Here is a 25,836-nt window from a genome sequence, read left to right on the forward strand (position 1 = left end):
ACAACATTTGTTTAGAGACGATGTCCATGTTCCCTCTTTAGCTCACTGACCTGGGCTTGAAAAGTACCTGTGTTGTCAAGTTCAGTTCAATTATCTTGAATTACCGGCAAGTCAAATCAGATCAAGTCAAGTCTAGACTAGACGAATTATTACAAATTACACACATCTAGTAATCTAGTACACACATATATCAACTGAAGCCATGTCTAGTCAAACTGAATAACTGCAAAACGAGCCAAGTCGATCAAGTCGAGTCACATCAAGTCAAGTTTCTTCAAATAAAGTCAATTCACAAGTCAAGTCTCTTCAAGTCACATCAAGTTTCTTCAAATAAAGTCAAATAAAATTTTGATAAAAAAACTTAAACCACATCAACTCAATCTTACGTAAAATCAAACAAACTCAAATCAAGTCCTGCATTTTGAGAAGAAGGAGAAACAAGTGTGTGATTTTTTAAAGAATTTATTCAGACACCGTTCACATCATGTATTAAATAACTTACAACATGCAAATTATAGCAAGTGCTTATTAACTCTGCTACAATGCAACACCTGCTTCTGTTGCAACCATCCACCTCCACATTTGACAGCTAGTCATTTTCAACTATCAGAGGCGTGTTAGAGGGATGTTCACCACGTGTCTGATCACACCAGTAGAACTTGTATCCCATGGATGCCACGTCACCCTGCTTTCTTCAGTATGTCTGTAGACTGGCCTTAAGAACAAAGGTCTGGGAACCAGTATGGCTTGTGGGCTCATGTCTCATGGGTGCTCACATGACTCCAATAAATTTTAGTGGGTCTGGCTCTCAGAATAAGGGAGAATGTGTGGTATTTGGAACACAAATACAATCTGAATTTGCAGTTTTCATCATTTAATTTATTGCTTGGCAGGACTTATACTAGCACAAGCGGAGATATTGTGATGAAATGCGTGACTGCCATGAAAGGCCCTGAGGTGGAGAAGATGAAGATGAGGTCTCTTAGACTCTTAACTCTTCTCTATATAAAGACACACACACACACACAAGAATGCAAAAGATCATATCAAATAAGCCTGTAAATGGAAGTAAAGATTCACTTGCACCCCATCCCTTACTCATGTACAAACACACTCCCCCCCCCCACCACACACACACACACACACACACACACACACACACACACACACAGCCGTGTTTCCAACACTTCACATGACTGTAAACTGAGTCTTCACCTTTAAATTTGAAGATTTATGTCATCGAGACTTTCTTTTTCTTTTTTGTGAGTCTCCACAATGTGACACAGATTTAACAGATTTAAGTCTCCACAACATGAGTAATACAAGCACACACACATTAGCACACACCCTGGGGTATCTCAGAAAAGCAACAAAGGTTAGCAGTCAGGAGTGAGCGGTGGGCAGAGCAGTCATGAGCTGTATGCGTGTGTGTCTGTCTCTCTCTCTGTGTGTGTGTAGGTTTTTGTGTTTGTAGATGCTGGGAAGGAAAATGAATATCACAATATGCTGACAGATGGCTGGAAAGAGCTGATACCCACAATAGGAACTGGCCTTGACAAATTCATACGTCAGTTCAAAACATTGTGAACAAATATGAAATAATTAGAAATGATAGAGATGACAGATAAGACCTCAATTTAACCAGCGATGGACGATCTATTCACAGGAGCGGAAGTCAGATGAGACATCCTCGCTGTTATTGTGTAAGCAATATAAATCAGAGGTCCCACCCATCATTTGAATGGCACATTTAATAGCCGACATCCAATATTTCAGCCTGCACAAAGCAGACATCATTACTGAATATTCACATTTTATCTCTTAAAATATCAGTCACTGTTTGCGTGTCAGCCACTAAAATATTCCACAACCTTTAATTATCAAAGGGAATTAACACAAAGTGGTCATGCAGTTGTAACTGTGGTTCAAGTTTAAATGGGTACAAAGAAACACGCAGCTGCCCTCTTCTGGTTAAAATGTATTCTGTCATTTTAAAATGACCATAACTCCATGTGTGCTGTATCTCCACAATGTTTAATTTATCTCTGAGTAAAAGTGTCTCACTGACTTTCAGCATCTTCTCATCAAACTCAGATTTTTGTGAAAAAAATGGACAAATGTTAAACAGGATAGAGTGCTGCTGTTGTCTATGCACTGTCAGAGGGGTTTTAGTGACAAACAAATGCCATATCAGGGTGTCAAGAAACTTTCCTGCTCATTAGTACCTGTCGCTCTCTTTCTGTGACATTCCACATACACTGAAGATAAATGCACACGTGCATTTAAACATACTAAACACGCGTGTCAATACACGCTTCACGTGGTATAACCTAGTTGTGTTAGGAGCTTTATTCGGTTAAAATCATGAAAAAGGTATGTTTTATTTATTTATTTATTTATTCTAAAAAAAAAAAATCAGTATTTGCATACAGATACTGAAGCACTGAGGACACTGAGGTCACATTCTTGATATTTTTCCTGGCAATTTGAGGGTTTTAACAACCTACAATTAAAAATATATACATTTTGGGAATTATATATGCTGATTCCAGTATTTATTGACTTGATACATTTAAATTTGACAATTTATAAGTCAGCGAAAAAAGTAGATATATTTAAAGGTCATATTCAAAAGACTTTTTAAGGGACTTGGACTAATGACCTTAGTATTTTTTACATCCACACATCCAAATCCACACTGCGTACACACATATGAATATTACACTCTCTGACTATGTTTATATGTTTGTATGTATTTGATTTGAATCACAAATGATAGAGGTGTATATAATGAAATGTAAATGTCAATAAGCTTTCTGCTACTTTAAACCAAATTTAAACATTTTCTGCCTTCACCAGATGTTTTGTTGCCAATGCTTTCTTCTGAAGAAATAATATCCGACCATTAAAGTGACCACTGTCTTTGAGATAACACATGAAGGAAATCTAGCAGACAGCAGGTTTCTTTTTGCTGCGGTCGGATCTGTAAGATGATGAACTCTGATGTGGTGACATGCTGCACTGTAGTTAGAAAGTCAGACTGTCCTCTGAGGCGCTAGAGGGCGCTGTGACCTTTACAGACTTGTGTTGTTGAAATTGTTGCCGGAAGTACATCCTGCTTGTCAGAGGAAAAACATCGGCATGTGAATTTATTTGGATTTCCATGTGCTACCGGCTTCATCGAAATAACAAATAAAATCACAGAAAATTTAGCGACATCTGTTAGCAGTCATGGGCAAAAAAGGCAAGAATGAAAAGAAGGTGAAGGGAGCAGAGAAGACAGCTGCTAAAATGGAGAAAAAGGTTTCAAAGAGGTCCAAACGAGAGGAGGTAACACTTCACCTGTCCTGGACTAAATGTTTAACGCTTTGTAAATATGTGTACTGTTCATATGACATAGCCTACAGTTAACATGTTGTTAAAGCTAGCTGTTGGTCTGCACACTGCATAGTTACAAGTGCTAATAACTATTCAACTCTCAAACTAAATCAGTGCAAGACAACACCACTGTGTGTAATATTACTAGGACCTATAACATTAAAGATCCCCTCCATGCATGTTTTAACATGTATATAAAATACTGTACTTTTAATAATAATTTGTGTCTCATATGGTTTTTCCACAAAAAAAGTTAAATTATCTTGTTAAAATCCTTAAAGTGATATCTACTCCTTCTCCCTCATTAAATATTCTAGTTTCTTTGAATATGCAAATAGTTTTAATTTCAGAAGATTAACTGCTGGACATGAGATGTCTCCTACTTCTCAATAAAATCCATTCTCACTGTTTGTGCACTGGACATTTCAAGTTTCCACATCACACTTGTGTAAATTAAATATTGGACCATGATTGGCTCCAAATTAGTTGTGATGTCACAAATCATATTTATGGGCCCGCCCCTTAAAACCAGATTTTCAGTGAGCTCAGAAAAATTTTCTATTTTCAGCAGACAAATGTGAAAACTCTGCACATACATCATTCTGCACAGTGAAACTCAAACATCATACTGTAAGAACAAGAAGAAAAACATTTTTGAGTGAAGGGAGAGTTTAATTTTTGAATGACATTCACATTCTTCTGTTATTGTTCCTTTCCTCCTCCTCCTTCTCCTTCTTCTCCTTCTTCTCCTTCTCCTTCTCTGTTTCCAGGAGGATTTGGAAGCTCTAATTGCTGAATTTCAGAGTCTGGATGCAAAGAAGACCCAGGTTGTAGAGACAACATGTCCACCTCCATCGCCGAGGTGAAACAATGCATCACTTTCATCAACTTTAACTTTATTGTCTCTAAGGGGAAGTTTGTCTTGCAGTCAAGTGAAACACAGAACACACACAAAACATTATATAACACATAACACCAGGGATCTTCCTAGCCACTTACTATGTGATATAACCTGTTCTTACACCTGTCGAGATATTATTAAACCAAGTAATAACAGATAAGATAATGACCCAAACTGTTTAGCTTCTGAAGGAGGTGCAGTCCTTGCTGGACTTATTTACTGATTGTCTTAGTTATAAATGGTCAATGACTGGATGAAGGATGAATGAATCTCAGTGGAAGTGTAGGGCTTCCCTCTGAAATAAAGCACTTATTTTTAGTTTTGTTTATATTGTTATTATTATTGTTTATAATATTTTAATATCAAGCATGAGTCACAGCTTTCAGCCATGCTAGCGAGATGCATCTCAGTCTCTATTGTCTCTTCATGCTTTTCAGATTGAACGCGTCTTTCTCTGCCCATCCTGAGAAAGATGAACTCATCCTGTTTGGAGGAGAATTCTTCAACGGAAAGAAGGTAGTGATAAGTGCTTCTGTACATTAGTGATTTAATAAACATTTCACTTTGCATTTCACTTCCCAAATATGTCTTTTGAAGATGAAAGGCTGAATTAGAAGGTGATTAGATGGTTCAGTGAGGTTATAATGACATTTAATCCTTAACAGAAACACAGAAAGATTTTTTCTCGCTGTAAACAATTGTTCAACTGAGATTTGAGATCAGTATGAAGAGTTTATGAAGTTGAGCCCATGAGACTTGTTACATGTAATTTCTTCTGTTCCTAGTTTTCTCAATACTGCGGAATTTCGACAAAATAAATTCTTAATCTAAAAGCCTGTGGTTGCTTTCTTTTTTCTTTTCTTTTTTTTGCAGACGTACCTGTACAATGATCTGTTTTTCTACAACATCAAGAAGAACAGCTGGGTTAAGTCAGAGATCCCTAACCCTCCTCCCCCACGTTGCTCTCATCAGGTACATGACTCCCTCACCGAGAATCCTCAAACCTCTTTTGGTGCACACTCTGGTAACATGTCAGCTTCCATCTAAACACTGCAGTGTTTTCATGCACTGTTTGATATTTGAGCTACCATAAAACACCACATTCTCCATTATTTGTCCCTAATCCTGTGTCAGGTATGAACCTTCCATAAGAGAGTTTGATTCACAGTTTTATATCTGTAACATCACTTCCAGGTGAGCAAAGAAAATGTGACTGGTGTTATTCAAATAGCTGGAGAGGTCTTGGCATGTAAAGCACGTTTTCATAATAAATTGACAGCCATAATAAATAGATGTTAGATTTTCTATACTGGAACATCCTTTTTGCTTTTAAGGCTTGATCAGTTGTGTGATTCTTCATTTAAGCCACCAGGGGGCAGACTGCTGTAGCACAGATCAGGGGAAACTTTGAAACTTATCAGCAATGTCATCATGGCTGATGGACTGTTGCAAGAAAACCAATTAAATCTGAGGACATCAAACCTTCTTATCTCGCTCAGTTTATGCAGCTCTCCTCCTCTCTCCCTCCCCTCTGTGTCTCACTCCTTCTCCTCCTCCCCTCTCTCGTTCCCCTTCAGGCGGTGGCAGTTCCCCAGGGTGGCGGCCAGCTCTGGGTGTTTGGGGGAGAGTTCGCCTCTCCTAACGGGGAACAGTTCTACCACTACAAGGACCTTTGGGTGCTTCACTTGGCTACACACACCTGGGAGAACATCAAGTATGTGCGTAGAGTCATGAAAGGAGATGTAGTGATCGAGGCTGGGTGAATGGAAGGAACCATTAGTAGATTTATTGTGTGAATACAGGAACTTGAGGGTGGACAGAAATACATCTGATTAAGTAAAACAAGCCCCATGGGTGTTGGGTGTCATGGATATTTACTCTTTATTCATAATCATTGTTTTTTATATGTTAATTATCACAAATAACTTTATGTTTGTGTTTTTCCAGAGCACCTGGTGGTCCATCAGGTCGCAGCGGCCACCGGATGGTCCTCAGCAAGAGACAGCTGCTGGTGTTTGGAGGTTTCCATGAGAGCACCAGGTAGGCAGAAGGTTACTGAATAATAATAAAAAAAGGACAATATGTCTGTTTAATGATGAGCATGGTGGGCAGGTAATGTGTACTGTATGTACAATGGCTGAAGGGAGACAGCCTCTTCCAAATCCTGTTAATTGAGACACTGCAACTAGTTTAAGTTTCATCTATTATGGTCGATATATCAAGTTTAATAAATCTGACTCATTTATAGGGACATGCAGGGACTGGTGGTATAAAATCAATACAAATGTAACAAACATATATAATGTGTGGAAGTTTAATTACAGTATTATCTATGGTTAAAGGTATACTGTGCGGGATTTTCCTAAAAAACACAAAAATAATCCCTCTCAGTCATCACTTGTGAGTCATAAGTGATGATAAGTAAGATGTGTGGGGCGGTGTATGTATCTGCCTTCTGCCTGTACTTTCTTATCATTTTGTTGTGTTCGGGACGTTTCTGGGTATCAACCTTTGGGCAGTGGGTGTGTAGCTCCCAAATAATAGCAGTGTGCAGGGTGTGAGACTTGGACTCTATAAAAACATAGCGACCAGGTTACATTGCTGTCTCTATCTCTCTCCTCTGCTCTCTGTCTGTGTGTCTGTTTCACTGAGCGTGGGGCTGAGCTACACACACACACACACACACACATGCAGAGCAGAGAGGCCACAGCGGACAGGATGAAGTGTGCGCTTCAGCTACATTCACACAATATTTCTGCCTGTGGCAACTATTAATGGTTGTATATAAAACAGAGAATTACAGAGAATTATCACCTGACTCTGCACTTCCCCTCAGCTCTACAGAGCATTTTAGCTTCTTTCAGCACATTGTTTTGGTTTTCTGACCGCAACTTTATTGTTTCGGTTCAGTCTCGCTGCTCTCATCAACCACATTTCTGGTTGCAGCAGTCAGCTCTTTTTAGTGTGAAAAAGCTGAAGTTCAAATTATTTAACTCTTCCTTCCCATTTTAAGCCATTCATGTGAAGTTGCATCATGCAGCTTGAAGCTTCAGATTTCAGTGAGTGTGACATAGCTGCAGTGAAGTGCTAACCTTTTAGCAACAGGTTATAAAGTTGACACTCCTGAAGCTCTTCGATGTTTCAGTCCTTCTCTTTTTGGCTCACTTTCAGCCCTTTTCTCTCCTGCTTCTCCCTCTTCCCCTTTCAGGGATTTTATCTACTATAATGACGTCTACTCCTTCTCCCTGGACACCTTCTCCTGGTCACGCCTCTCTCCGTCAGGCTCCGCCCCCTTGCCGCGCTCCGCCTGTCAGATGACCTCCTTGCCCGATGGTTCTGGTGTCATCATCTATGGGGGATACTCTAAAGTGGTGTGTGTGTGTGTGTGTCTCTGTCTGTCATAGGCTACTTTTGGGGACAAATTTCAGACTAAAGACCAGTTAATTGGGGACGGTAAACGTGTGTGTGTGTCTGTAGTCAGACGCTGTCATTGCAAGTGTACTGTCTGTAATGTGGTCTGCCTAATAATTGTGTTTGTGTTAATGTAGAGAGTCAAAAAGGATGTAGAGAAGGGGACCATCCACTCTGACATGTTTCTTCTGAAGCGAGATGGTAAAGAAGGCCAAGGTACGAAAAAAGAGACTAAAGTATTTAAGATAACACAGTGTAAACTCTTGTATTATCCTTATTATCTTTTCGTGACTTGTCTTTATCTCTGTTCTCCAGAGAAGTGGTCGTGGTCCCGGGTGAGCCCCTCAGGTAACAAGCCTCCTCCTCGCTCTGGTTTCTCCCTGGCGGTGGGCCCAGCAGGGCGGGCGGTGCTGTTTGGTGGGGTTTGTGATGAGGAAGAGGAGGAGACCCTGGAGGGTGACTTTTACAACGACCTCTACCTGTATGACACTGTGAAGAACCGCTGGTTCCCCGGCCAGCTCAGGGTGAGCAACATTTATGATCCTTCACTTGTTTGATAGTATAAATGCAAGTTTGCATGTGGTGCTGTTTTCCTGTTTTCATCAGTACACTAATATCTTCACTCCTACAACTGTGGGGCTTTCAACTTTATTCTGCAGAACAGTTTTGACTCACCATACAAACCCACCTTCAAATTTTTCAAAATTTGTACACCTTAATGTAGGTTGCACACCTTTGTGTTTCTGTTTTCTATTAAAAAGGATTTCCACTGATTTTACACATCAAAGTCAGTTTACAGGTGTTGTGGAGTACTGCTGCATATTATATTTGTGAAAAAGGTTTTTTGAAGTCTTTTGTGGCTCCAGAGGGAGGTGTGCAAAGTCTGATAAATTGCCTAAAGTGATGTCACTTGAGTCAGTGTTGGTTGGGGCTGAAAATTACAAGTTTGAACATGAAAAGAATCTGGGGGTGTGGTGTTAGAAAGAAGTGAGGTTACAGACCTACAGTTGGAGGCTAGCTGCTTGAGGCTACATTAGCTTCTAAATAGGGTCAAGTTGCATTGTGGGTAATGAAAGCAAAAGGTTTTGACAAGGAGGAGGAACGCATGGAATAGAAAAGACAATATATCTGGTTCTGCTGCATCAATTTAAATCCTTTTTTTTAAAACTGTCCATTGTGAATCCAACAATCAGAGGAATGCAATGTTAAATCAGTGGAGTTCTCTTTTAAGCACTTTGCTCATTGTTATCTTATAAAAGTTAGCGGATGAAGGAGTCAAAGGCTTGGCTCTATATGTCCTTGGCATTTCTGATTTCTTGGTTTGTTGCCACAATGAACCCAGTTAGAATAAGTTAAGTTGTGTACATGACCAGCAAAGTCTGATGACTCACTACTGGCTTCTAAGTCAACCCATTAAGAAAGGTGTCAGATATTTGCTGCGTGCTGTGATGAGATGAAGGGAAACATCAGTCAAACTAGAAGGATTTAAGGAAATTTTAGTATCTAAAGCAGTTGTACTACATACATAGATGTATGATGACAGACTACATTTTGTTTTGTTGTTGTTGATTGCATCAGAAATTCAAGAACTGCCCCAAACATCCATAAAAGGACAATATGAAGACTTTCCTTTTAAAGTTGGTACTTCTTCTATAAAATATTTAAATGTTGACTGTGATTAATGTGTGTTGAATGAGATACGGTTGACATTGTTTTGTTGCACGTAAGGTTTGACAGCTGTTTGACAGTTTACCTTGATAATTTGTCCTTTTAAATCTTTAAGTAGAGTCCTGCCTGACACCTCTGGAGTTGGACCTAATCATTACAATATGAAGTAGTGCCTAACCGCTCCGACTACTCTCTGCTGTTGTTTATTGTTTTGTTTCTGTCAATCTGTCTGTCCCATCCAGGGCAACAACAAGACAGAGAAGAAGAAACGACGAAGGGGGAAGAAGGGTGAAGCGGAGGGGGGGGGTAGCGGAGGAGGAGGGCGAGGAAGCTCCTCAAGGACCCACTGAGGTCATCAAGGAGATCGTCACAGAGGACGGCACAGTGATGACCATCAAGGAAGTGATCCCTGGAGCTCAGGAGGAGGAGGAGGAGGAGGAGGAGGAAGAGGAGGAGGAGGACGATGGCAAGATTACACAAATAAACACACACATATAGAAGAAAATGACAGAAACTGTAACTGAGACACAGACTAATTACACCAATTAGTAGAAATAAAAGAATAAAAGATATAGACAGGTTGGATAATCACACATTTTTGTCTTTTCAAGTTCAGTTTCACGTTCATTCTGCTGATTTCAGTTTCAGATGTGTTTTTTTTTCTTCCCCTCAGGTTCAGCCTCGGCTCTCCTGGTGGAGCCCTGCCCGAGGTCCAGCGCCATGGCAGCGGTGCGTCAGGGCAAGCTCTTCCTGTACGGGGGGATGTTCGAGGTGGGCAACCGCCAGTTCACCCTGAACGACTTCTACAGCCTGGACCTCCACAAGATGGACCAGTGGGAGGTTTTAATTGAAATGGACCCAAGTGAGTTAGCCAGTCAAACAAAGACACATCAAGAGCACAAAGAGAGCAACACATGTAGAAAAAATGATCTGAAATGTAATCAGGTTCAGCTCAGCAGGTGTGATGCAGGAGAGGAGTCGGAGCTGTGATAAGATGGGAGAGACGGGTGTGAGGTTTCATTTGGATTTATGATTTGTTCTCCACAGAGACACAGGAGTGGCTGGAAGAGTCTGAGTCAGAAGAGGAGGAGGAAGAGGAGGAGGAGGCAGTGAAAGGAGCAGAAGGGGAGGAAGACGAGGAGGATTCTGAAGAGGAAAGCGAGGACGGAGAAGGCAAGGGATTATTCTACCTCTTTGTTGTCTTACACTCATCTCTTCTCCTCTCTTTTCCTTTTCATGTGATTTATAATGAGCAACAAGCACAGAATCCAGATCAGGATATACACGACATTAAACTCATGTTCACCAACATTACAAACATGTGAAAACATGACTAAAATGAACAGTAATATGGCATCAATAGGTGACTTTACATGCTAATTGCCTAATTTTATAAATATTAAGATCTAAATTTCTCAAATCTAAATTGAAATTGGCCAGGCAGAGATAATGTGTATCAATTTATTGCAGATATGTTGATATTGGTGTATATGTCAGCTGATAAGTAGCAAGAAATTGTAGTACAGAAATACAAACCAAAAACCCGACTGGCACAGTACCAGGTTTTAGGAAGGTCGGGTGGGGTTTCCACTCCATTTCAATCCTGCACACTAAACTGCCAGTGGTGGAAGAAGTACTCAGATCCTTTACTCAAGTAAAAGTACCAATACAGCAATGTAAAAATACTCCAATACAAGTAAAAGTCCTGCATGAAAAATCCTACTACAGTAAAAGTACACAAGTATTATAAGCTTGATATAGTTCAAGTATTGCAGTAAAAGTAGTGGTTTGGTCCCTCTGACTGATATATTATTATATATGACATCATTAGATTATTAATAGTGAAGCATCAGTGTTAGAGCAGCATGTTACTGTTGTTGCTGCTGGAGGTGGAGCTAGTTTCAACTACTTTATATACAGTCAGCTAGTTTAGTCCTGTGGTTCCCAACCTAGGGGTCGGGCCCCTCCAAAGGGTCAACAGATAAATCTGAGGGGTCATGAGATGATTAATGGGAGAAGAAAGAAGAAAAAAGTTTTGTTACATAAATCTGTGAGAAGTTTAGAGGGAAAATTCACTGTTTGGTGGAGCTGTTAACAACTCATAGACATCTGAAATGTGACCCGACTACACACTGCTTTTTGAAAAACATCTAAAGCCAAAAAGGTTGGAAACCACTGGTTTCATCTTTAACAATGTCTTGTATTTTAAAAGCTTGTTATATTATCCATTGTGTCAAATCATCTGAAAAGTAACTAAAGCTGTTAAATAAATGTAGTGGAGTAGAAAGTACAATAGTTCCCTCTGAAATGTAGTAGAGTGGAAGTATAAAGTAGCATCAAATGGAAATACTCAAGTAAAGTACAAGTACCTCAAAATGTACTTAAATACAGTACTTGAGTAAATATACTTTCAACCACTGTAAACTGCACATATCATTTATGCCGACTTGAATCAACGGCTCTGTGCAGAATGTAAACAAAATACCTCCATATATGTACTAACAGCATCGTAAACAATACAGACTGACAAACACATATTTCTTGACTTGATTTTTCAGCGAATTCCAGTTAAAAAGGTTCTGTAGTGTCTTCTCCAATGCTTAAAAGCTGTGAAAAAATTGGTAAATGATTAAATTTGTGACAGAAAAAGAATTGGAAAATGAGGGATTTGAAAATTAAAATGAGATAAGCAAAGATCAACAGAAGTGCAAAATAAAACAAGTAAAATATAGTAAATAAATTAAATTTATTTTATCAACTGATAGGTGTAAAAGGAAAAATATGAGAATCTTTTTGCTTTTCTTACCAACTGATTGGAGGCTCCATTTTAATTATTTAACTAACTGTATTATTTATTGATGTATTCGGTTTTATTCCCCTTGTCTGATAACTTTTTACAGCTTTTGTTAAGTTTAGGGCTCCATAGCACAGAGTGTAAATTTGTGCTTGTATGCATTACAGCACTTTAAAAAACACATTTGGGATCCTTAAAATTGTGTGTATCTTATGTGTTTACACTAAAAAATTTATACTGACCAACATATCATTATCGGATAGTTAAACTCTTAAATAGCAATGTCCATATCCGTATCAGTTGCTCTATAATCCAGATTTTTACTCCCTAGTGTGGGTCAAGCTCCAAAAACACTGGGTCGTACATTTCCATACTGTGACCAATAGCATCTTTTTACCTGGTAAAACTTGATAGATTATTTTTCATACTTGACAAAGCTTCTCCAGATCTTAAGAAGATATTGAGTAGTACACCTTGTGACTACAAAAGTGACCTGTGTAGGCAGGAGTTGGACGAACAGTAACCATTCCTGTACACTTCAGTCTACTGTATGTAAATTGAAAGCAGAATGACTCCCTTAAAGGTGATGTTTGTTGCATTTTAACATGAATGAATCAGACAAGACAATTGATTTTTGGCAGTCTCTCCTGACCTCTACAGTACATTTTAAATCATGAGGCATCGGGTCATTTATCATTTGGCAGAAAGCAGCTGGATTGCAGCTGTCGTCAGTAATTTTGACCATGATTTTTGAAATGCTACATGTAGCTTTAACCTCTCTACCTGACTGTGTGTTTTCAGATGAAGATGAGCACCCAGCAGTGCAGGAGGGGGAGACGGTGACGGATTATCAGGCCCGTACAGAGCAGTACTGGATAGGACTGGCACGCACCAATATGGGCCCAGACGTCAAGGACAAAAAGGTTGCCAAGGTCGCCCTCGCCATGGCTAAAGTCTTCTATGAAGACCAGTAGTGGGATACGCCAAATGTTGAGTGACTGTGAGTGTGCTGTTTGTGTGTGTGTGTGTGTGTAAAATATTTTATACCTTATATACAACATCTGTAAATGTCATTTGGACTGTGCTGCAAATATTTCAGTAAGTCAAAGTTCATTCAAGTTTAAAACAGAAAACACTTAACTTGAGTCAAATGGAATTTATCAAATGAAATTTGATTATATTTTTCATTTGTGGGTATACCATCCTATTTACTCACTGAGTCCATTACATAATATTATAAACTGCAGCTGTCAGTTTTGAGACAAGAGTGCCTAAGTAAAGTGTTTAAACACTTGGACCCACATTTTAGTGCAAACCAACATTAACATCAAATTACATCTGGTTTTGTGTCCGTGAGGACTGAGATACTGTACATTGTACATAAAAAACATGTTTCTTTGTTCACACACATTAAAAAATCGGTTTTACAGCATTTGTCTTTCATTGTTGTAAAGTGAAACACATAGGGTGGAAAACTTGTGCTCTCCATGGTTTAATATTTGAAGTAATTGCACTTCTGGCTACAACCCAGTCAGTGATAGTACAAATGTTTCACTTGCAGGTTTCTCAGATTTCATCAGAAGAACAAACGTTTTTTGTCGTCTTTGGTTTATAACTGATTTGCTCCTTAAAATTTTAACAAGCAGAATTACAACTAGCCCACACTTAAAATTGCATTCATTGATTTTCTTTTTGGCTACTCGGAGGCAGTAGAAGCCTGCTGTTTGGTGCTGGGCAGAAAACTGAAAAGCTGTCTGCTTCAGCTGAAGACGTGGTCGATTAGAGTGGTGAGACTGAACCAAAACAGTCCATTTGTAGGTGTGAAAACCAAAACAATGAACTGAAAGATGCTAAAATAGATATGAGAAGAGCAGAGTTGGGTGATGATTCTCTGTGGGTTTGTCACTATAAGAAACACCATTCACATGGTGCATGTTCCCATGCACCTAAAAGTGAACAAGGTCCTCTTGTGACAAGGACTGCTCAGAAAACCAGAAAGTGAAGACACAAACAGGAAGAAAATACAGAAGAAGAACTTCTTATTACACCCAAATTAAAGTAATTAAAAAGTGAAAGAAAAAAAAGATTACATGACAGTGTTTGCCCTTCAAAGTTTATATTTTAGAATCCAGTTTGTTTTATTAACAGCAAGCAGACACATTTACAAATATTTTTGAAAAAAATCCCATTCCCATAATGTACCTACCACATTGTCCCCATCTGGTGGGCATTTTTGTCAGTGCAGTCAGTCACACAGGTGGAGGACAGTGTTGACAGCTCCTAGACTACAAACATGGTTTTTCAAAAACTTGTAAATATTGAACAGATTTGCAAGCAAGACCAACTTTCAGTGTGTTAAAACAGAATAAGTAGACATGTAGGTGTAATTATGTAGAACCACTACATTCTCTTTTCGCACTTGAAATCAGTTGTGAAAAAAAGCCTCACCTGAAAATGACAAACTTTACTGTAGTAAAAAACAAAAATATCATTAAAAGTTGGAGCAGAAACTAAAGAAAAGAACTCTAAGAAGTGCAGCTCAAATGAAAACATGATAAGTGTCTTGTTCTGTTCCCTCGTATTGATCCAGCTTTCCTGCATTACGCTGGTCACCTTTCTCATCATCATCGTCTCAGCTAAGTTGCTTTTCTTCATCACTTCTCATTGCTGGGCCCTTCTTTTCTCTCTATTGCATGTTAAATGATACATACTGTAGTCATGGTGGTGTGGTGTGCCCCCTGCAGATAGCTAGCAGCAACACATTTCCTTTGTCTGAGTTTTACTTCTCTTCAACAAGCAAGCGGGAGACTGAGAAGAGAGAAAAGGTGAGCTGAGCTGAAGAACGGCAGGATTCAGACATCATCAAAAGATGGGAGGGATGTCAGGGGATGGAGAGGAGGGGAAGCGGGATACGAAAGAGAGCAGGTGAGAAAGAAGGGACAACAAGACAGTGGCAGCAGCGGGGAAGAAAAGGGAGAGGTAGAGGAGCGAGGGATGCAGGGAAGGAGGAGGGGACCAGTGCACGATGTGTCAGGGAAGACATCAGTCACTGTGTAAGCACCAGCCTATCCCTTGGTGACCTATTTTATCCTCCATCAGCGTGCTGAAGGAGGGATGAGAAGAGGCTGATGAATAATAGAGGAGGAGGAGAGATGGATGAGAATGAGGCTGCCTTCTCCTCATTCACTTCTCCCTCCTTCATAGCCCCTCTTCTCCCTTTCCTGCGTCCCCCTTTTTTTTTATTTTAACTCCGGGACAAAAAAAGATTTTATAAATAACTAAAGAGAAGAGATTTTTTGGGTGCACTGCTGACGTGGGGGCACGCAGCGTGTAATCGTCAGAGATACGTCAGTTGTGTGAGTGAGTGTGTGAGAGATAGAAACTTGTAGAATGCGGATACATCAGTTTGAGGCAGACGGACGATTAATTTATCTCTTAAGTAGGTTTATATTCAATTGTGAGAGCAGACTTTCAGGCTTGGTATTAATAAAGACTGTATGGAGAACAACTGAATCACTTCCTGCCAGGATATGCGATCTTTTGTCATTTTTAGACAAAGTCCGGTTGGTGCTTTACAGTCTTTTTGATCCAGAGACACAAAGTTCCAAGGCACACTTATGTAATTACTGACCACCCAAAGAAGCGTCCTTATTGATTGCTTGGGGATGTCACACACTGTACAGACAGACCAGATGGTGAGCAAACACAGTGAGCTACTGGATAAGACTATTTTAACTGAGATTTAGCTGTGGCTTTATATTCTTTAATGTTACTGACTTTTACAATGGTTGGAAAAATAAAAATATAGTTTTCTACCCTGGAGTGTTTAAGTTGCTTCGCAGGCCATGATTCACACCATAATTCTCACACACATTAGTAAATAAGTCTAACTGCAACTTCAGACATACTACAGAAACACAAACTAGTGAAAATCATAAACACACACACACCTTCAATTATAAGAGCATTTTTAAAATTAAACTGACATCAGTGTTGTTTCGTAAAACAACACTAATGTCACTTTACGTCACGACACTTTACGTCTTGGAGCTCATTGTTTTGGTTTTACAGCTGTTCTGATTCAGTCTCACTGCACTCATCAGCTGTTGTCAGTGAACAAGCTGTGTTAAACCCACTGTACACTACCTGCCCAGTACAAAACAGCAGACAGACAGACACAACCTCAATAACTGCTGGACATATATATATAGTCAACTGTTTGCTAAGAAGTACGCTATATGAACTTAATAAGGTGGAATTAAGGTGGAATTAAGTAATAGCCACACTTCACTTTCCTTGAAGTGTGGCTATTGTGAACATTTTGCCTTCTTATCAATCAAAACATTATATGAACTAGTTTGTTTCAAGTATACCCTGGTACACTGCCACTCACTGTTAACAACATGCCTCCACTTCACCAGAAAGCACGAAAAAAAAATAGTAAAAAAGAGCAAGAATGTTGGAAGTGTACATAACTCCAACATGCCCAGTTAGAGTCCAGACGGGGGGCTCTTGTTGCATGTCAACCTCCCCTCAATCACTGTAGCAGATGATAAAAAATCACCACATGGTACACATGGATCAGAACAGAGAAAGTCATTCATTAAACAAGACTAAGAGCCTATAGCCATCCTAGTGGCTTTAAGCCAAGGTGCTTGAAGCTAAATGCTAACGTCAGCATGCTAACACGTTCGCAACAGGAAACAAAACACAAATGTCATCTGAGGTGAGAAGCATCAATGAAATGCTATCAGTTATTGGTGCTTGAGTATATATGTAATCTTGTCATGTACATTACATTAGTTTTTGTGACTAACTTTACATTTGTGTGTGAGGTTTTCACAGAGTCAATGTGGCTTTACTAGTATCTGTGTGGAGTTGTGCCTGTAAGGGTTTAGTGTGTGGATCCCTCTAAACATCTTTTAAGATATATTTTTAAAAAAAAAACTCTGCTTTGAATAATAATTTCTGTCTGATATGATTTTTCTACAAAAAAAGTTAAATTACCTCATTAAAATTCTTAAAATGACATCTCCTTCACCCAAATTGAAAAATCAAGAATCTATGAATAAGCATAGATTTTATTTCAAAAGTTTATCTGCTGGACACAAGATGTCTCCTGCTTGACTGAAAAGTCAATTATCTGTATGTGCACTGGAGACCTCAAGTTTCCACATCACACTTGTTCAAGTACATACTGCACTGTGATTGGCTCTAAACTACTTGTGATGTCACAAATCATGCTCATAGGTTCACACCTTAAACTCAGATTTTCGATGAGCACAGAGAAACTTTCCCCCTTCAGCAGGTGAATGTGAAAACAGCCCTCTAGTGTTAAACTCTGCACAGTGAAGCTCAAACATCACTGTGAAGTAATAATAAGCAAAAAACATTTTTGAGTGGAGGGGGACTTTAAACTTTGACCCCTCATACTGTGCATATAATTTCACTCATACTCTCCTTTTTATAATATGTGACCCAGTGAACATTAGCCATGATTAAGTCAGTGTCTTCTTAGCTCTAATTGACTTTGTTCAGATGATGTAATGGATTTGTAAGCACAGACTTGTCTTATTAACCTCTCTCAGTCCTAATCCCGTTGTTGTGGTCATGACATCACATTAACCATGCTTTCCTCCACCTGTCCTCTTCATTCACCTGCTCACCGTCTCTCTCTCCTCCTCCCCCACTACCCTCCCCCTCTTTTCTCTCTCTACCACCAGTGTGTTTAGACGTCTAAACCTTAATCCGCAGACCCACAGTGGTTTTATTACTATAATCTGGGCTGGAATTGGTTTAGCTCTCCCAGACACTGGGAGACAGAAGGACAAGGACAACAGCAATGACAGCTCTAGGGAGGAGATGAATGAGGAAAGGAGGATATGGGAAGACTGAGGGGGAAGTCAGGGAGAAGAGTTGTTTAAGAGAAGTTAATCCACATCAGTAGGTGATTTTAGTAACATTTGTATCAGTTGGTGTTTCTTCTCTGGCCACACTGAGATCTAAAAGTCAGTTTCAGTGATTCACATTGTAAATTAGTAAGTCCACAGTGGAGCACAGGGCATGATTTGCTCGTCCCTCCTTAAACAGTATTAGTGAGATGGCCTTAAGCAAGGCACTTAAAGGATAAATCCATGGTGAATCACACAGGGTGGGACACTGCTGCGCTGTGCGAATGAATTAAGAGTCACACTCCTGGCCACACTTCAGTCAGTGATGTCAGAACAGGACTCCTACATCAGCTGTCAAAACTATGACATCACCAACAACACTGATTGGGGCATGGCCAGAAGTCTAAAATGCTTTATCCTGTGTGCAAACATTTGTAGCTGAAACGTAGCGCAAAACGCTCTCAACTGAAATTTAAAAAAGAAAACAGCCACTTTTACATTACTTCTTGTGGTTGGAAAAGAGATCTGTGTCCATTTTTCTTCTTCAACCCACTCTCAAACAAAACGCTATATCGTTTTTGAAATTCAAGTGAAATTCATTGACAGTTAAATGGTTTTTAACTTGTGGTTTGTGGTGCGTTTCAGCTGCAAATGCCTCCGTGTAGGGTATGAGTTTAGTTCCATAGCATGCAGGAAGCAGCAGTTTTCTGCCTTACGAGATAGTTTGCCAATTAACCACCAGCTGTGAAGGCAAAGTGGCCGGCAGTAGTAGATTGTGGCTTTACTGACTGACCGCCATAGTGTAAATATAAACATCTGAATCAGGTTGTTAGTGGTGAAATCAGTCAGTAATTTTAAAGACCACAGGTACTGATTTCTCACCATCATATAACCACGTGCTGTTAACACTTTAGTTTGGATTTCCCTGAAGTATCATGTTTATGTTGCTAATCAATGTGGAGGTTTTCCTAAGAGAATAACCACTGCATACACATCACTGTGGCAGCCTGGTTTCCCCAGATATCATCTGACTCTTCCATTGTAATGATGATAAGATGACTTTAGCACTTTAGCGTTAAATATCTTTTGGGGAGCAGACTCTTGAATGACATTAAATTATTTAAATTAATCTCAGGCTTAATTACTGTGTATGAAATATGTACTGACAACTAAAAATATCTGATGACATAAATCCAGTGTAGTGGAGGAGGATTAATCATCATGTCAAACTGTATAGAATTATCAGATGGAAAATTGGGATTAACAGTTGGAAAAGTGCTTTCAAATTAACTGCTTGCTACAAGCAGAAAGCAGCTCTTAAATTCATAGCAGCTTTAGCATGGCAGGAGGTCATTTCTGCATTAGAAGTGCAGATTGACCCGTACTGGAAACATGTACAACAGTGTTTGTGAATTCTATGTAATCCTGAGCTCTCTCAAATTAGAGCATCAATTTAATGTGAATATGGATGTATCATTTGTGTATAAACAGGGGTCAGTCCTCTCTGTTTTCCACAAATATGAGATGGTGCTGTTAAAATTTTTAAATGTGATTTTTGAAATGCTTGGAAAAACAAAAGAAAATCAAACTATCTGCATGGCTACATAACGCCTTTCTACACCGGACATGTTCCAGTCGTGTTTTTCAGTCATTTGTCCAACAGATCAAATACGCTTCGGTTTTACAGTCTGCACTGGCGGTGAAACGGCTTACGTCTCACTAAACAAAGCTTTCACCATAACTTCTGTCTTCCCATGTCTTCATCTTCACTGATGGGCAAAACTGTGGTCCAGAGATGGATTTATTTGTATTGGTTTTAAGAGCTGTACTTGTTGAAGCCGCTGTTTGGAATGAATTTGCTTGATGTGACGTGAACTGAAGGTGAAGACGCATCCATTTGAGTTGAAAATGCTTCAATGTGTTGCTTTATAAACAGACAATAGGAAAAAGTAGAGAGACTATATGGAGAAATAACTGGAGTTACTGGTGAGTTCTGAGTTCAGTCTGAGCTGCTACACAAACAAATACAAACTCCAGACACACAGGTTTGGTGTGTACGTTGCTAGCTAGCTTACAGCCAACACGTGTACAGTTGGTAAACTGATTGTTTGGGGTGAATAAACACTCAAATTTGCATGAATAATGCTATCCAAAAATTCATTTTGTCTTCTATCTGAACACACCTTCTCTCATACTCTCAATCTCATTGCTAATTATACTGCCCTCAAATGGAACTTGTGAGGTAGTGGTTGTGACATGGGAAGTCGTGTACACGATATGCTTGACGTTCAAGTGGTTAAGTTGTGAAAACACTGCTGCTAGGCAACATGGATGCCAAAAGACTCCTTATTGTTCTCTTGTCATTAATATTAACATAACTGTTGGCAACTAGAAGCCCCCAAGGACAACAATTTAGCTAGCTAGCAAGCAGGTAACGTAATGCAGGAAATGCAAAGGCATAATAAATAAAAAGATGAGGCTGTTGGGAATATCAACATTTTCCTCAGTCATAAAATTTCTAAGAAAAAATTACAATATATTAACTTGCCAACCACTAAAAAATGAACTTCCATTGCCTCCACCATTTCTGAAAACGTCAACATGTCACAACTTGTGAACTTGGAGCTTTCAGAAAATATCCACTTCCCAAGTCGTAACTACCACAAGAGTGTGACATTTCATACGGACTCTTCTCATGAACATGGTAAACACGACTCCATTTGAAGATGCTTGAAAAATGTTATCACTTACTCATTACATACTACTGATTAAAAAAGTGATTACGTTACTTTACTAATTACTCAACAACAAAAGTAATTAGTGACATTACTCTTGTTACATTTTCTGTGTTTGACACATGTAGAAAAAGAAAAGGAAATGTGGTTTAACAAGCAGACAGCCGACAGTTTGGAGGCATTTACTACCATGATTGACCATCAGCAGCTAGCTTTATGTTAGCCCCAGTGATGAAGTTTCTCAGTTAAACCACATTGTTCTCATATCCTCCAAATCTGAACTAAATTCAAGCTGATTCCTGAATGTAGTCTTACCAGTCGTTATCGTTAGCAAACCAGCTAAGAAGACACAACATGCAAATAACAACTATGAGTAACCTGCTGTTATATCTCTGTTCTTCAGTGGCGACTAATCACCAGGGTTGCTAGGTCCATGGTTATTGGGCTACTTTTTAAGTAATGCCAGGTGGAATTTTTTGTCCACTGGTTGGGCAGACCTATTTTGCATGCAAATTACATGAATAATTTCTATAAATAAAAATACATATTTTAAATGAAATAATTTATTTATACCAAAATCCTACCAAACTGACTCCAGATCAGCATGTACATACACACCATCCATGTACTCACACACACACACACAAGATGTGCTGTAAGGCTCTCCACTGCCCAGCGCCCACCTCTCAATCCCAACTCTGGAATACTGCTTTTAATGCTGGCACATTCACAGTGTTACTTTGTAGATATTACAATACATTTGGCAATGATAGCAATGCTGTTGGACTTAAAAGAAAGTGTATATGGTTTGGCAGAGGTATAATTTGAGTTCTAGTATAGGGCTGGTTTTGACACACAGACCTGGCTACCCTGCTAATCACATTCCACAACTCCAGCCTCCACATCTATCTAGTGTATGAGTGCAATTGTATCATGTACAAAATTCTTATGAAATTGCTATCTAGCATGTTGTTGACACATATCTGGAGTTAGCACATACCAGACCAGTCTGTCCACTGAAAGAGACCAGATATCAACCCTCTATCAAACTACTGGTAAAATGGCATACATGTCGACCTCCAAACTGACAAAGTAACAGTGTGTCACTGGGATTAGTAACTGTAATGTAATTACTCAATTTCACATTATAATCTCTTACACTACTTAGTACTGAAAGAGTAAAGTGGGTGTGTCGTGTAGGTTTTTCAAGACTGCAGATAGACCCTTCTCGAAAATCCACATAATTTACGTGCTGGTGCACATGCATGGTTACATATATACACCTTGACAGTTCATCTCTAAAAGGTGTATTTAATAGTAGTTTTGATACATTTTAAACCTTTGTTTCAAACCAGCCTGAGCTAGATCGGGTTGTTATCAGCATGCAGACACTTAGAGATATTGTCCACTCTGCGTCTCCATCGGGGAAAGAACTAAGCTCATGTTAGTCACAATAAAAGCACTTATTACTATACAAAAACTATAACTATAACTAACATTATAACAAATTTAGTAATAAGGAAATACATTTTCTTGAAGGTTTCTCATTAAAAGAAGATACTTTTTCTTGTTAAAATTAGATATTTTCACATTATAACAAGAGATGTAGGCATATTTTTTTACTAAGGGTGGCAGTTCTGCTCTGCCATATGAGGGTGTTGCCCAGATCTGAATGACAGTGACGTTGATTTGTACTTCCAAAGCATGGAGCAGCAGCCAACGTCATAGATTTTTCAGGGAAAAATTCATTACTCCATTTTCTCTGAAAAAAGGCAAATAACTCCATTTCCAATAAACACTATACAGTAGACTGGGACCAGAATCTATTTTTGTTTGTGTTAAGTTCATCTGTTGAATGAAAATATGTATCACACAATATAAAATTGTATCTACTATGCAACAGACTGGTGCAGACTGATAGCAGATGCAGAGAGAAAGACAAAGGCTGAGTAAATGATAAAAAGCTACAGGTGAGGGAGGAAGAGAGCCGAGTGTGTGTCTCTTTAAGAGCTGGAGTGAGCTATTGAGCGGGAGGAGGAGGGGGGTTGGTTGGCTGCATTGGAACAGTCCTCTCTAATGAGCAGATTTTCTGAGAGAGAGAGAGACAAACACACATACACACACACAGACGGAGAGAGAGAGATACAGAGATCCAGCCATAGGAGGAGAAGAGATTGTAAGACCAAGACAGCAGGTAGGTAGGCAGGCTGTGCGTCAGCCGGCGCTCCATAGGGAAACATGGAGATGAGCAGGAGATGCTGAAGAGGACAGAACAGACCATAACAGGATCATATAGATGGATGTTATTTCATCAAGCAGGCAAACTGAAGGCAAGCCACGCAGAGGATAAACCACTTATGGACGCAGTGGATTAAAGACCTACAGACAGACTGAGAGAGAGGGAGAGGGGGAATAGGAGAAATTAATCAATTCAGTTGTTTAGTTTCATTGTCTGTGTGTGCGCACTTGCTGTCAGAAAAGCGTGTGTGTGTGTGCCTGCGTATAGAGTGTGCGTGCACAAGGCAGGAGACTGCATTGCTGCTCTCCAGCACCACAGGACAGACAAAAAAAAGCAGCCAAGCAGATTACCTTATATGTTTCCCCATTTTTCTGTCTCTCCCTCTCTCTATGCATGTGTGTGTTCCTTCGCTGTGCAATCAGGCACAGTGTGTGTGTGTGTATGTGTGTGAAGGCTGAGAATAAGAAGAGGATGGTGAAGCCTGAAGTGAGCTAAAGATTCAGAGTCTGACCTTAAATGGTCTTTTTTATCTGTCTGATCATCTGGAGCGGAGTCGAAGAAAAAATCAATTTCTGAGGAGAGGAGAGTCTTTTTTTGATTCATCACACAGCATGTCACAGCTCCAGTTGGGGCCTCTGTGCTGATCGGAGAAGCCGAGAAGGCTGGCTTCTATGCTGGAGGCTTTGAGGTTTGAAGGGTTGCCACCGGGGAAACTTCTCGGCTCTATACCCCAGAGAGGTGGAGGTATCATCAGGTAGGAGGCGGCTGAGAGCGGGGGCCTGAGTGGAAAGGAGGAGAGGAGTAGGAGGAAGAGTTGTGCCTGTGTGTCGAAGACTGTGTAGGCAAGCCGATGGCAGGCCGGTGGAGCTGCCTGATGGTTTAAACTCCTGCTGAGAGAGGACAATGGCAGCTCTGGGCCCACTCTCCTCCTCTCTCACCTGTATCTGCCACAAAGAAGCTGGGAAGTGCTAGCTGATGCAACAAAGAGCCCACCAAGAGGATGGTGTGAACACGTTCACGTTACCCTTTCCCACCACGCCGGGAGACTCCTGACACCCCTGTGAGGGCCAAGTTTTGTTGTTCACCTTGTTTCTCCTTTCTCTCCTCCGAACCAGCTGAAAACAGAGGGTGGCGTTTCTTGATTTGTGTGGGAGTTCTCGGCCCTTCCCTCCCACTCTCTCCTCCTCCTCCTCCTCCTCTTCCTCCTCCTCCTCCTCCTCCTCCTCTTCACCCCTGACCTCACCAACCTCAAAACCCAGCTCCATGGATTGGTTCTAGCACCAACCTGTCCTTCTTTTTTCTCCCCTTGTTTTCTTTTTCTTTTCTTTTTCTTTTTGTCGAGGCTTCAGGGGAATTGCCAAGACCTGTTTCATGCATGTCCACTGGCGGCAGGTTCAACTTTGACGATGGGGGGTCATACTGCGGAGGGTGGGAGGAGGGCAAGGCGCATGGCCACGGGATCTGCACGGGACCCAAGGGGCAGGGCGAGTACTGCGGGTCCTGGGCCCATGGCTTCGAGCTGTTGGGCGTCTACACTTGGCCCAGCGGGAACACCTACCAGGGCACCTGGGCTCAGGGCAAGAGACACGGCGTGGGCGTCGAGAATAAAGGCCGCTGGGTGTACAAGGGCGAGTGGACGCACGGCTTTAAGGGACGCTACGGGGTACGGGAGAGCACGGGGACGAGCGGGAAGTACGAGGGGACGTGGAACAACGGGCTGCAAGACGGATACGGAACAGAGACCTACTCGGATGGAGGTAAGAGGGGGAGGCGGGACACACACAGGCAGATGCATTGTGGGTGTCTTGGGGGTGGGTTTGAGCGTGTGTGACAGAATGCATGTGAGGATGTGTGAACCAAGTGCCTGTCAAGGAGCGATATTTGAGAGTGACTGACAACTGTCCTCTGCAAAAACTTGTTAGTGGAAAATGATTGACAGCTGGTGACAGTTACAGAGATGACAGATGTGCAATAGGAGGAGTTTGTGTAGAGGTCTTCTTGGGTCATCGTTTCCTCTGCCGCGCCTTGTTGACACACACACACACACACACACATGCACACACACTCATGCAGAGACTGGAGGTTGTATCAGGACACAGCTTGAAAAATGATTCTCAATCTCTAATTGTTCATCTTTCTGACTTTTCCTTCCTTTGTCCCTTCCCTCCCAACCCTCACCCCTCAACTTAGTGTATAAGGACACACTGTGTATTTGGAGGCCTCCTTCAATTCAGGCCATGCAGTCTTAAGGGATGAATAAAAGGTTAGCAGGACAAAGGACGGCATCTCCCAAGTAAAAAGTCCCAAGAAAACAAAGTGTTTCAGAAAAAATCTGTCTTTACCCTTTATTTCCCTACTTACCATTACTGTCCTAGCGTACAATGTTTTATTACTCCTGTATGTTGTAAAATATTTTATGAAATACACCACAGTTCTGTGGGGGTGTCGGAGGCTAATTTCTAAATATTCTTTTACCACAAATGTGATGTTGTGGTTTTTAGTTATTCCTCATAAGACTTTAGAGTCTTTAGAGAGCATATTGTTTACAATGTTGTTAGCATGTTAGCTACTACTTACTGAGCAAAAAGCACAGCTGAGGCTCATGGGAATGTCATTTGTTTTGCAGGTATTTGGTCATAAACCAAATTATTAGATATATTAAAAGTTTGACCTGATAATGGTGCCAGATGAAAGGAGATCAAAGTTATTACAATACATCTTCTGGGGATCATGAATGTCTGTACCAAATTTCATGGCAATCTAATCCAATGGTTGTTGAGACATTTCAGTAAAAACTACGTCAATCTCATGCTGGCACA

At 40.3% G+C, this 25,836-nt stretch overlaps 2 protein-coding genes across 2 annotated transcripts in view; both read left to right on the forward strand.

Moving 5' to 3' along the window:
- The first annotated feature begins 3,095 nt into the window (after positions 1 to 3,095).
- klhdc4 (kelch domain containing 4) lies at positions 3,096 to 13,581 on the forward strand. Its single transcript, XM_042412928.1, is given in 14 exon segments — positions 3,096 to 3,330; positions 4,149 to 4,240; positions 4,717 to 4,795; positions 5,153 to 5,251; positions 5,857 to 5,993; positions 6,227 to 6,319; positions 7,488 to 7,650; positions 7,828 to 7,906; positions 8,006 to 8,214; positions 9,601 to 9,690; positions 9,692 to 9,824; positions 10,032 to 10,220; positions 10,406 to 10,531; positions 12,954 to 13,581. Coding segments are annotated over 14 exon segments (1,761 nt in total). The 5' UTR covers positions 3,096 to 3,231; the 3' UTR covers positions 13,127 to 13,581.
- Positions 13,582 to 22,573: 8,992 nt separating this feature from the next.
- The window catches only part of jph3b (junctophilin 3b), a 52,856-nt gene continuing 49,593 nt past the window's right edge, over positions 22,574 to 25,836 (forward strand). The window contains exon 1 of the mRNA XM_042413002.1: positions 22,574 to 24,774. Coding sequence (XP_042268936.1) covers positions 24,393 to 24,774 — 382 coding nt within the window. The 5' untranslated portion in view covers positions 22,574 to 24,392. The remainder of the gene's footprint in view (positions 24,775 to 25,836) is intronic.

This window comes from Thunnus maccoyii, chromosome 5, assembly GCF_910596095.1.
Source record: "Thunnus maccoyii chromosome 5, fThuMac1.1, whole genome shotgun sequence".
Lineage (NCBI taxonomy): Eukaryota > Metazoa > Chordata > Actinopteri > Scombriformes > Scombridae > Thunnus > Thunnus maccoyii.